The sequence below is a fragment of the Eschscholzia californica genome, unplaced genomic scaffold (assembly GCF_041429995.1).
Source record: "Eschscholzia californica isolate CP2 unplaced genomic scaffold, dmEscCali1.0.p SCAF_1, whole genome shotgun sequence".
Classification (NCBI taxonomy): domain Eukaryota; kingdom Viridiplantae; phylum Streptophyta; class Magnoliopsida; order Ranunculales; family Papaveraceae; genus Eschscholzia; species Eschscholzia californica.
The window spans coordinates 42,589,761-42,603,148 of NW_028238198.1; the positions used below are offsets into that span (position 1 = coordinate 42,589,761).

At 39.3% G+C, this 13,388-nt stretch overlaps 1 protein-coding gene across 1 annotated transcript; it reads left to right on the top strand.

Annotated features, from left to right (window-relative positions):
• Nucleotides 1-1,261: 1,261 nt before the first annotated feature.
• Nucleotides 1,262-3,485, top strand: LOC147566963 (putative serine/threonine-protein kinase PBL7). The gene is made up of 4 exons (XM_086653559.1): nt 1,262-1,527; nt 1,725-2,033; nt 2,596-2,975; nt 3,060-3,485. Exons 1-4 carry the CDS (start codon nt 1,464-1,466, stop codon nt 3,273-3,275), a joined length of 969 nt encoding a protein of 322 aa, XP_086509685.1. The 5' UTR covers nt 1,262-1,463; the 3' UTR covers nt 3,276-3,485.
• Nucleotides 3,486-13,388: the final 9,903 nt, after the last annotated feature.

Consider the following 13,388-nt stretch of genomic DNA (forward strand, 5'->3'; position numbering starts at 1 on the left):
AACCGGGAAACTATATTAACATGGTGACTTAACCGTTAGGCCCGTTAATACTCTTGCCGAGAGACCCACTATAAGATGACCGCCATCACAGCTATAGGCAACCACATAAATAATAGTTTGACAACACTTATAACAGAGGTTAAATTTATGAGTGAGAGGGGTCAGTCAATGTCTTTTTTCTTGATAGGAAGCTAGAATATCATAAAATTAAACAGAAGGGTTTACAAAGTATTATCCTTATAAAAATAACTCAAAAAACTTAGAACAAAAGTCCAAGTAGCAAGAAGATCATTTGCTCTGGCTGTACCAACTTCTTAAAACTATTTGTAATAATATAGAGCAGGACCAACGAGTATTTTGGTGGGGAAAACAACATTGTCATACTTTTGCTTGGCATAATATTATTAAACCTACATTTTAGGGGGAACTAGGAGTTCATAAAATAGAAAAATTACATTGTAGCGATGTTAGCTAAACTAGCTTGGACCCTAATAGCTAATCCAGTGAAACCTTGGTGTCAATTTCTTGATTGAAAACAACAAGAATTGCAAGTAAACCGCCATAATCTTCATGGCACCGCCATATCTCCTTGTAGTTAGAGCATCTTCAACCCCAGCCGTGCGGAGGCCATAAATTCAAATTTATGGCCTCCGCCTGGTGCTCCAAACCCAGCAGCTTGGAGCGGAGGGAGGCCCTAAGTGACCGTTGGGGCCCCAACGGTCACTTGGGGATAGATCTTGGTCGTTGGTTTATCCAACGGCCAGATCTACCTCTTTTTTTTTTTTGTAAAATAAAAAATAAAAAATTAAATACAAAATTAAAAATAACTTAAAAATCAAAACCAACTTTTTTAATATTAATTAGTTTTAATTTTTTTTAAAAAATTCTAGAAAAACTTAAATATTAATAATTAAAATACATCCACTAAATGTCGGGCCCCGAATAATTTTTTTTCGAAAAATAGTTCAAACACGTGTTTTATATATACATAAAATCACACACGTTTTTCGCACACCAACTAAAAGTGCACACACGCGTTTCCCATATGAACAGATTTTCGGCCTCAAGAGAGGCTGGGCCTGGAGCTGAATTTTAGAGGCTGAGCTGAAGCCAAAAATGTTGAGTGAAAAAGTAGTTTTTTCGGCCTGACAGAATGGGGTTGGAGATGCTCTTAGTACTTGGGGCCGGGGGGTGAGTCTACGTTGGTTGTTTACAGGATGAATGGTGGACAATAACTTCACGAAAGGTCAGTCAATCAGTCAATGTTGGTTGTTTATGGGATCAACCGTGGACAATAACTTGACGAAAATCATTGGTTCAACTTCAACACCCGTCTTCGTTTCTGCTCTCACTACCCCTCTTCGTTTCTGCTCCTTTACCCGTTTTCGTTTCTGCTCTCTCGACACCTTACCGTTTCTGCCTCTCTCTCTCTCTCTCTCTCTCTCTCTCTCTCTAGTGGAGCAATGGATCGTAAGGCATGGTTTTGCAAGTCGTCTAAGAGAAAACCATCTGATGTGCAGGAACCTGGTAATGTTTTCATTTAGGGTTTATTTTCTTCTTCTTAGGGTTCATTTAGGGTTAATTTTCTTCTTCTTAGGGTTTATCTAGTTTTCTGTTTCATATGTGAAAATCAGCTAATTCATGTCAATTTGTTCCTTATATTTCCTTTAATCTCCATGATAAGATAATGATGTTGTTTTCTTCTTTATATATTTTCTTTACAGTTCCTTTGAAGGTTTTTGACATGGGCTTTCAGTTTTATACTCTTGCTGAAATCCTAATTGCAACGGATAACTTCAATGAAAACGGTGTAATTGAAAGGGACAGATTTGGTAAAGTATACAAAGGAATCCTACCTAGGAACAACCAGGTAGTAGCTGTCAAACGATGGAACCGCCATTATCCAACCCTTTTACTTCCGCTTGGCCGTCATCGCAACCTAGCCCATCTCCATGGAGCATGTGAAGAGGGAGACGAGCGACTTCTGGTATATGAGTTCCTCCCCATGGGGTCTCTGGACAAAATTTTACATGGTAATAATCTCTATGTTTGCTTGATGCGTGTGTCTTATTTAGTCCATAATCCTTTATCTGATTCAGACACTAGGGACTCATGGGGAGTAAACTAGTTGTGCAAAGATTCGTAGTTTTGAGTGAAACTGATTCTATGGTTCATGGGGAGTAAGCTCAGCGGTCATTACAACTTCAGTGACCTCGAAAAAATATCGACATGTGCATGAGAAATGAATCTCTTTGTGCAAACCTCAGTTCCTTAACCTGTATAAAAGCCTTACAGTGACGTTGACTAGCTATCGATGTTGAATGGACCATGAACCTACTTTATAGATTAACCAACAGTTGGCTGGTTGGTCGGGTAAAGTTTGACCAAACACTTCAGTATTTGGATTAAGTGAATTATGTAGCATTGTTGTCATCTACTTACTTTACTTTCCGAAGATCTGAGGTCTCTTGTTTTATAGGTTTTCTGTTACTATATCTGATAGCTTTTCATCTTAAATATGGGTTTGAATAAGCTGAGAAAGGGCTACGCAAATCAGTTCAGTCATCTTGGAACTACATGCATTTTATTTTGCAGGGGACACTAAAGATACCATACTTGATTGGGATACTCGATTGTTGATCGCCGTTGGTGTCACTGAGGGATTGCAGTATTTGCACGAGAGGGGGGTTCTACACCTCTACCTAAACAGCGAGAATGTCTTGCTTGGGAATGGATATGAGCCGAAATTGGCGAATTTTTGGACTACGATGCTTAATCCGATTGGGAAGGCCACACATCTTCTGATTGATCCTAGGGGCACGTACGGTTACATGGATCCCAACTATGTTGCCACAGGTGAACGTACAGTCAAAACGGACATTTACAGTTTAGGGGTAATCCTTTTGGAGCTCATCACGGGTCGAAAGGCTGTGGACAACACAAGAGATTACAGAGAATGCAGTATGGTTCTGTGGGTAAGACTTATTTCTCTACTACTTTCTTTTTGCAACTTCTTTTTTCGTTTCTTTGATTTGTTGATGCGCTTGATACACATGCAGGCACAGCCGAAGTTCAAAGATCGTTCCTTGTACCAAACAATGGTGGATCCAGAACTCAAAGGGAGGTTTGAAGAAAAACAGTTAGTCCGTATAATGATGATCGCTGCGAGATGTGTCAATGCAGATCCAAGACTACGACCATCTGCAGCAGAAGCATTAAAGACCCTGAGTTGCATCATCAGTTGTCCCAATGATGAATGTGACGCTGCAGAGTAAGAAAGGCCATCTGCAGCGGAAGAAGTCCAGTCTTTTGACACTATTGTTTTTTCGTCTCTCGACAGGTAAAACTGCATTATCAGTAGTTTGTCTATCTTTTTTTTCGTTAAAAGATTATCAGTAGTTTGTCTATCATGAACAAAAGTTTATTGCAAAAGATGTATTACAGTATCTACCAGAATATAATCTATTTGCAATGTTATTTGAAAATTTTGTAGGAAAATACTAGTAGGACTAAAATCAACTGCAATTTATTTTGAACAGTCACGATAATATTAGAATTTTGTTCTATCTGATAGCTACGGTCATGGAAAGGAAATTAGTACTGGACATATTGCTCACTGTCTAAACTTATTTCCCTCGCATGGGGAGTTACGTTCCCAGCCCGCTTTTTTTTTCCCTTTTACTACATTTTACTAGTAGAGATTATCTACATGTACATAAATAACCACTATGCAGCCCATCCATTCCATCTGTTTGCTTGGCTGGAGGTAAAATTATCAATTATCAACTAAGAACATTATAAAGTACTTGAGAAAAACTAAGGATTGACTCTTCGTATATGACGTGGAGGTGAAACTGGATGTAGAAGGTCATGTAGATGTAAGTTTCTATAAAGACCGGGACGATTTCCATATCTCAATTCGGTTATCTCTTCTATCTAAACGGAGGCTAAACGGAGGAATAAGGAGTTGAAAAAATTTATAGCAAAGAACTGTTGCAGACTCTATCACTAAAGCAGAGAATATGTAGCAGTTTTAAAAGCAGCCACAAAAAAATCGGATCAAGAAGTTACTTATAAATCAATACATACGATCATCACGACCAAAAATGAATCGAAAAAGTATCACCCTTCGAATGCAATCTTGAGGAGAAAGAGGAGTCAAGGTGAGACTCCGAAGCAGCTGCCACTGAAATGATGAAAAGCATCCCATCAATTGCTGTCTTCACCGTGTCAATTGCTTTGTCTTGACCGAGTCAACAAATGGCCGGAATAGTTCAATATAAGAACGCAGGAAACAAAACAGATAACCCTAATACTTTTTTCTTTTTTGCCCCAGGAGAAAATTCTAACTATTAATAGGTTTGAATGGGAATGTAAAGCTTCTTCCTTCCGATGCGGCACACTATTGAGGCCATCAAGTGACGAACACTTTTTTTTTGTAACAACTAACAAAGGTATACAATATACTTCAACAATTTCGCCACAGATCATGAGTGAGCCAAAGCATCATAAAAAAGTGAATGACTGTACATTTGTCTTGCCATATACAGGGGCAACTAAAAACCAAAATCTATCGAGACAAATCTCATATACCCGTGAGTAAAGTAGCAAAGATCGGCCTATTTATACAATGTACTATTTATACAATGTACATGAAATCAGTCTCCACCAACACCCGCTCGTAACCGAGATAGTAAAGTGAACTAGGGGTGGAGCCAGGATTTTGTACTAGGTAGGGTTGGCTTAAGTAAAATTTTCGTATCAAATTCTTATTTGAAAGGCGTCAGTGCTTGCAAAAGATAAAGACATCTTTTATTCAATTACAGTTGCTTTATATGTTTAATCATTTTGTACAGTTGATTTTTATGATAATTTATGTTTCTACTAACAGACATACCTCCCATTTGAGAAGAAAAGAAATTTTTTGAAATTAGACTCGAGATAAAATACAAAATAAGACAAACTCTTTCAACCAAGTGAATGAAATAATAAAATATGGTTGAAATACTAAACTGGTGGCCTATAAAGATGAAAAGTTATGACAAAGGAGATCCCCCCTGTTCGATACAACAACTAAAGAGTGAAGTAGATAAAGACGACGAGGAAAAGAGAAAAATGAAGTATGAGAGAGAAAAATGAAGTGAAAGAGAGACAAAAGAAAATAAAAAAATTAACACAAAAAAGAAATTAAAAGACAACAAAACACGCTCAAAAGAAATAGGGCAAAAAATGATGTCTGGACACGATTGAAGGACTAGATGGTAGCTAGTTAGGAATTAAGGATGAAATATTGTGTAGTTTTAAATTGAGAGCCAAAAATACCCAAAGTTCCTTCAACAAAAAAAAGAATTGAGGGCCAAAATATTATTCATTTAAAAAATGTCAGTGGTAGAGTCACCTAATGGGCGGCGCAAGAAGGAGCTACAACCAGCCAGGCTAACTTCCTTAGATGGTTACATCATGGTCCAGATTCCATAAGATATAACACAGGCTACAGCCGCGGTTAGTCTACAAGTAGTTCCGCCCCTGAAACAAACAAAGGCCATCTAAAGATGCCCACACTTCATAAACATTATCATTGTTAGGAGATAAATGTTGTGCTAAAGTTCGCTAAGAAAATCCCATGATGATCACGAACCACACCACCTTTACGTATAACACCAATCATAGGAGAAGGTCCATATACGTTAAGTTTTACAGAAGGAACGGGTGAATGCAAAACGATAAGATCAAGGGCGGAGCCAGGGTGTGGCGAACCCTGGCTCCAGCCAGGGGTAAAATTATATGCTAAGTTAAATTTAGGCAGATTTGTAAAATGAAATAAAGGCAGCCGGGATGGTTAGCCAGGTGGTTGAGCACACCAAAGAACTTGGGTTCGAAACCACCAGCAAGACCACGTAAATCACCTCAGATATTAGGTTTGACAAAACTGGATCAGACTCAAAGCACGTAATGAACAAGTAATAACTATAAGAACATAGAAACTTTAGATCCACACGGGAGTTTAAGTAATTTATTCCAACGATGATCAATATTTCCATGTTCACACATTTTTCTTAGTCCTAGAAAGGCATTAAAAAAGGCACAATTCTGTCCCATAAATTATAAAATGATCGTGTTTGTGGAAAGATCAGATTTTCACTTTGCATAGTGGTCTAAATGAGTACTTTTTCCTAAGAAACATTTGCCAGAAACTATAAATCTATGACTCTATGTAATTAATTTTGCTTACCATAACAAGCAAATCGGGCTTACTTTCATGGCTAAAACCGCCTATCTGACCCATGAATCTTGCTTTGCCTATAGAGAGTTTGACTGATAGATGTTGAGTTTTCCTCCTAGTGGGGAAACCTAGTTGGGTTTGGATTAGGAAACCAAACCCGGACCCGTCAAGCTTCTTTGGGTCGGTGACTGAGGTCGGCTACTTAGGTCGGTGATTAGGGTTAAGGGAAGTCTATAAATACTTCCTTAATCTTAATTAGAAGTCAAGTTGCACAATTAGAAACGCACAAGAGAAGAAGGAGAGAGAAGAAGGTTGCCGAGAAGAACAGGGTTGATCTGTTTCAGCGTGCACAGTCTTCGTTGTTCGGAAAATCTGACGGTGAGTTCTTTTTCGATTAAGCTGAAATTTTGCAGAGGTGTTCTTAACCTGTTCATCTAATATTTGTACGGAGGGATCGTTGATTGGTGGCCGGAATCTTAGTGAACTTAGGGTCGTTTTAGACTGAATATTTTTGGGTTGTTTTGTTCTCGCTTGTGAGGTTTTTTCGTGTTTCTTCGTGTTTGAGATTGATTCTTTTTGGAAGGGTCTGAGTATCGGGGGGACGTAGTCTGTAACTACTTTGCTTATTATAGTTGATTTGGTTGGACTACGAGTCCCGTGGTTTTTACTTCTCACTTTGAGGAGGTTTTCCACGTTAAAAATTGTTGTCTTATTTACTTTCAGTTCTTTGTTTATTGCTCCCACATATTCTTCTATTATCCTCGTAACTAACACAAAGGGAAAAACTCTCGTTTCCGCTATGCCTAAGTGCCCTTTTTTCCCCAACAAGTGGTATCAGAGCTCTAGGTTAGAGAGTTCTTTGGATTATGATAACTTTGGTTATTGGTTTGTTTGTGTTAGTGATGGAAAATAAGGGTAGAATCATAAGTTTGAATGGTACCAATTATCATTTATGGAAGGGTAAGATGGAAGACTTACTCTTTGTGAAGGAACTTCACGTTCCGGTGTTTCAGGAGAAGAAACCCGATGAGAAAACTAATGATCAGTGGAAATTGTTACATCGCCAAGTTTGTGGTTTGATGAGGCAATGGGTGGATGATAATGTGTTGCATCATATTGAGAATGAGACTAATGCTCGTTCGTTGTGGTTGAAGTTAGAGCAGTTATTTGTTCGAAAGACAGGAAACAATAAGATGTATATGATGAAAAAATTGCTTGAGTTGAGATATCAAGAGGGAACTCCGATGGCGGATCACTTGAATACATGCTAGGGGTTACTCAATAAACTATCTGATAGGAATAAACTTTGATGAGGAATTTCATGGTTTATGGCTTCTTGGTACATTATCAGATTCTTGGAAGGTGTTCAGGATGTCTCTTTGTAACTCTACTTCTGAAGGTGTTCGGGATGTCTCTTCGCATTCAGATTTGTTGGTTACTAAGTCGAGGGGGAGAAGTTCAAATAGAGGGTCCACGAAGAACAAGAGCAGGAGCAAATCTAACAAATTTGCGAATGTGGAGTGTCATTATTCTCTTAAGAAAGGGAACTTAAAGAGGAATTGTTGGTTGTTGCAGAAAGAGAGTAAGCAAGGAAAGGAGCAAGAAGATAGTAAAGACAAAGTGACTGTTACTGAAGATGAGTTTCTTATTCTTTACGAGAGTGATGTCATTAATGTTGCTTCCAAGGAAGGGATAGCGGGGCTGGTTGTTTAGGGTTGTCGAAGAAAAGTGGAGCTGGCTGTTTCCAGGGCTGTCAAGGGGACAACAGGGCTGACTGTTTCTCCCGCCTAATCGGAGGGGGAGTTTATTGGGTTTTCTTGCTAGTGGGGAAACCTAGTTGGGTTTGGATTAGGAAACCAAACCCAGACCCGAGTCGAGCTTCTTTGGGTCGGTGACTTAGGTCGGCTACTTAGGTCGGTGATTAGGGTTAAGGGAAGTCTATAAATACATCCTTAATCTTAATTAGAAGTCAAGTTGCACAATTAGAAACGCACAAGAGAAGAAGGAGAGAGAAGAAGGTTGCCGAGAAGAGCAAAGCTGATATGTTTCAGTGTGCGCATTCTTCGTTGTTCGGAAAATCCGACGGTGAGTTCTTCTCCGATTAAGCTAAAATTTTGCAGAGGTGTTCTTAACCTGTTCATCTAGTATTTGAACGGAGGGATCGTTGATTGGTTTCCGGATTCTTAGTGAACTTAGGTTCGTTTTAGACTGAATATTTTTGGGCTGTTTTGTTCGTGCTTGTGAGGTTTTTTTCGTGTTTCTTCGTGTTTGAGATTGATTCTTTTTGGAAGGGTCTGATCTTGGGTGGACGTAGTCTGTAACTACTTTGCTTATTATAGTTGATATGGTTGGACTACGAGTCCCGTGGTTTTTACTTCTCATGTTGAGGAGGTTTTCCACGTTAAAAATCGTTTTCTAATTTACTTTCAGTTCTTTGTTTATTTCTCCCACATATTCTTCTGTATTATCCTCGTAACTGGCACAAAGGGAAAAACTCTCGTTTCCGCTGTGCTTAAGTGCCCATTTTTCCGAACAATAGATTTCCAATTTCGGAGGTTTAGGCGTAATAAGAGCAGGTTTGGGGACTTAAAGGTGAAGTAGTGGTTCTTGAGGAGTAATAGGTGGGTTTTACATAGGTAAGTGATGCTCAAATGGGCGCTGAGTTTGTGTCGATAGGTCGAGATCGAGAGAGAGAGAGGTGGTGGCCGACTGGTGTGCGCAAATAAAAACTTGACTAGGCCTTAATCGATTAGCAGAGCAACGCATAAAACATGTGGGTGCTTAAATGAAGGATATAGTCCTTCGGTCTAAAGGAGATGTCTTTCTGAAGGAGTGTCCTTCGACCAAGATGGCAATGGGTACAATTTGTCTGTTAAGATGACGATCACTTTATCTAGAAGATCATCTCGTTCGGTCCAATTAGGGATCGTAATGGTATAGAATGAAGGAGTTGAAGGAGATGTCCTTCGACCAAGGTGACAATGCGAACAATTTTTCGGATAGGATAATTGATGTGGAAGATCATCAAGTCCGATTGATTTAGGGATCGTAGAGTTGTAGCTAGAGACCAACTACGATCGTCGAATTACGAAGTAATTCGCGGCTAACTTCGATCGGATCCTACAACGGGTTACACATAAGAGTGACAAATTGATCTAGGATATGACTAGTGGGAGTGAGGTATAATCATGGGAGTGTCCCATAAACATATCTCATAGGCCTAAAAAGGAATTAGGCAAAGATAGTACAAAAAGGCCAAAAACAGGGTTTTTGGGCCTAGACCGGTTCGGGTACTTCTAGGACTCGGATTGGGCTGAATTTTGGAGGGTTAGTTGCTGATATAATAAACATTATATATGCCAATTTTCGTGGTGTTTGGACACCTCCTCCTTAGGGAATTGAGAAAATACCAATAGTTGCTATTTTCGACTATTTCCCTAAATCTTATTCTAAAGGGTGTTTTAGGAAACCTAAAAGGAGGTGGATTCTTATTAGGGTTCTATATAAACACTCTTAGGGCAGAGAATAAGGTGTGTAATTTCTCTCTAAGCTTTCTTACTCTACCACATCAAGTAGAGAGGAGAAAGTGAGCTAATTCCCATTAACTATCAATCTAGTCAAAGAAGAAGGTGTTCTTCTTTTCCAACCACCATTGGTGTGCTAGCTATACAACAAGGTGGGAGATCAAATTGATTGCTCGTGTCCCAAGTATAGGAGCTACACTTGAAGCTCTTGGTCTTCTTCAATCAATTCAACTAGTTCGAGGGAAAAGCGATTAAGGTAATCTACTATCTCCATTAGATTAATTACTAGTTTTGCATGTGATCCTGGGAATACTAGTGTAGACATTAGATGTCATATTTCTGCTATAAACACTAGTAGATGGGTGTAAATCCCTACAGTGGCGTCAGAGCCTCTTGCCATTAACTAGTTTTTGCTAAGAATCGAACTAATTAATATGCTTGATAGTTTGAAAATTGAGTTTATAAAAGTATTTTAAAAGGTGTTTTAAAAGGTATTTTTAACTCATAATTTGATAGGATTCAATAAATTTTCAAATTGAGAATCACATTGATGATTAAAAGTGTTTTAAAAGTCTCAATTTGATTGAATTTCAAACTAATCCATGCTTGATTAAATTGATAGTTATGTTTAAAAAGATTTTAAAACATAAAATTTGATTAATTTTGAATTGGATTCAAAGATTTTTCAAAATTGATTTCAAAATTGTTCTTTGAAAAATTTCAAAAAACCTAGATTTTGATCCAAAATTGGTTTGATTAAGAGTTGTTTTTAAGTTTTGGAAACTTTTGAAAAACAAAATTTTGGAATTTTAGAATTTTAGAAGTGTTCTAAAAAGAGTAGTTTTGACTTTAGGAAGCTCTCAAAACAAATTTGGAAAAATTTAAAAGTTTCTAAAAGTTTTAAATTTTTTTTTTTTTGAAGTGTTCTAAAAGGAATTTCAAAAATTTAAGAAAAGTTTTAAAATTGGAAAATAGCAACTTAGAGTTGCATAAGAAAAAAATTTTTTTTTTTTTCTTTTTGGAAACTAGGGTTTTGAAAAACCCTAGTGTCCGGCCAGGAAGCTTCCTGGCCGGACCAGAAGCTCCTGGATGCGTCCTCTGGACGCGTCCAGAGCAGCTGTTGAGACGCGTCTTGAAGACGCGACCAGCAGCTGCGACAGAAGCTTCTGGACGCGTCCAGAGCAGCTACTAAGGACGCGTCTAAGACGCGACCAGCAGCTGCGAAGGAGCTTCCTGGACGCGTCTAGGACGCGTCTAGAGCACTCGACCAGACGCGTCTTGGAGACGCGTCTGGGAGGTTCTGGGTGTCTCGGACTAGTCCGAGACACCTAGTGCTGGTCCGGTCCAGTACCAGACACGTCTAGGACGCGTCTGGTACATGGACTAGCGTCCTGCCTCCGGCCAGGACGAGACCAGGCCTTGATAGGCCTCGGCCAGGACATGCCGGCCCTATGGGCCGTGCTATGTCTGGACCTTGTCCGAGCCCTTTTTGGGCTTGGGCCGGGACTTGTCTAGGACTTGTCCCGGGCTTTTTCGAGGCTTTTCGGACCACGAAAAGGGACCATCATTCGAGTGGGAGTTTTTGCCAAAAAATTTTCCGATTCCAACCAAATAATTCCAAAATCAATCCGGGCCATCCAATAGCCCAAAACGGATTTCTCTTTAAATTGATTTATGAAATCATTAAGAATCGAACCAATATTTTTTCCGAAATTGACCCGGGCTTTCTCGAGCCCAAAACGGAGTTTTTCTTAAAGATGATTTTAGAAATCATAAAAGATAAAACCGGAAAGCACCACTAGTAGAATTCTTCGAATTTAGACTTAAGGTCCGTAATGTGACATGTGATGTCAACAAAAGTATCTCCCAAGATAATCATGCATATATAATTCTTAGCCTTGATATATTATATGATTGCATGTGATGTGAATGCGGGAAACTAGTATGGCCATAGATTTATTTCTTTATTCTTGTTTTAAGCACGGATGGGTGCATGCTTTGTAATTAATTTTAATTTCAAGTTTATACGATCTGCGAATCGTTAGAGTCTTGTAATTAGAGTTTAGGGTCTATGAGTCCATTGAAGAAACTCGAGGATGAAATCCAAAGGCGAGTGGGAGAAATCAATGGAGGTTCAAAGATGGCGATCTAAGACGAACCAAAAGGCGAAACAAGAAGAAAACCAAGGGTGATTAGATCTTCTAGGTTAGGGGCCATACTAGGATCCATGTCTGCTTGATTTACTTTCTCGCGCGCATTTACTTACTTATTTACGCTTTATGTCGTGGATGTTAGTTAGGCTAAATAGTTCACTATAACAAACGCCAGACTAGCGTAAAAGTCCCCAAAAGTAATCTTGAGTAATCGCCTATCCAGATTAAGACACTCGTTGCGCCCTTGTTCGAGGAAGGTGGGTCGGCCTTCGCAGAGTACCTCCTCTACCTTGGGACAATGCGGGTAGGTCTATAGAAGAGGCCTACACGTCTAAATGGTTCTACTCAACGAGATCAGCAAGAGAGTCTTGGATACTCGAGGCAAAAGGATAGATTAGTCATTCATTAATGAAATCTATCAACCAAGAGTCATAAGGTATGATCAGTGAAGTAGTTCGCTCACCCGGAACGACGGAGTCAAAGGGTAGGGCCTTCGTCCGCTTTACTTCGAAGAACTGGGGTCTTGGAATCACTTATTCAATCGGGGACGATTTTATATTGAATAATGTGGGAAAACTAATGTTTTTTAAAAACGATAACGAGTTTTAAAACTTTGCCATTTCTTTTATGTAGTTCAAAGATGACAAAAGATATTTTCAACTTCCGCTCACTTCTCGACAAGGAGAAGCTGAATGAGCACAACTTCCTTGACTGGGAAAGGAACCTAGGAATAGTTCTCAGGATGGAAGGAAAGCAACATGTACTAGAAACTCCAATTCCTGTATTGGATGATAATTCGACTAAAGAAGAGATAGATGAAGAAAGGAGTGTGCGGAAAAAGGCAGAGCCCGTAACTTGCTTAATGCTAGCAACCATGGAACCGACTCTGCAAGAGCAGTTCATAGACATGGATGCTTACTCCATGATGCGACAACTTCGGGAAATGTTCCAGAAACAGTCGAGATTGGAGAGGTTTGAAACCTCTAAAGCGATTATGGACATGCGCCTTGAAAAGGGAAAACCAGTTGGGCCTCATGTTCGTCAAATGATCAGGCTCATAGGCAAACTGGCTAAACTAGGTTTCCCTTATAGCCAACAGACAGCTACCGACACTATCCTTCACTCCCTCCATAGTGGTTTTAATCAGTTTAAGATGAACTACAACATGAATGGATGGGATAAAACGTTGGAGGAACTTCATTCTATGCTTCTAACAGCCGAAAAGGACGTCGCTATAGTGGAAACTAAGAAGGACGTTCTTATGGTACAAAAGGACAAAGGGTTCAAGAAAGGTGGAAAACAGAAGAAGAAAACCACGTCAAAAGGTAAAAGCAAACGAGTTGCCAAACCTAAAGACAAAGGTCCTCCTCCTGACACCAAATGTTTCTACTGTGATGGCAAGGGCCACTAAAAGAAACTGCCCTAAGTTCTTGGAGGACAAAAAGAATGGAACAGTGGCTTCCAATTCAGGTATAAACAGTTAACTTA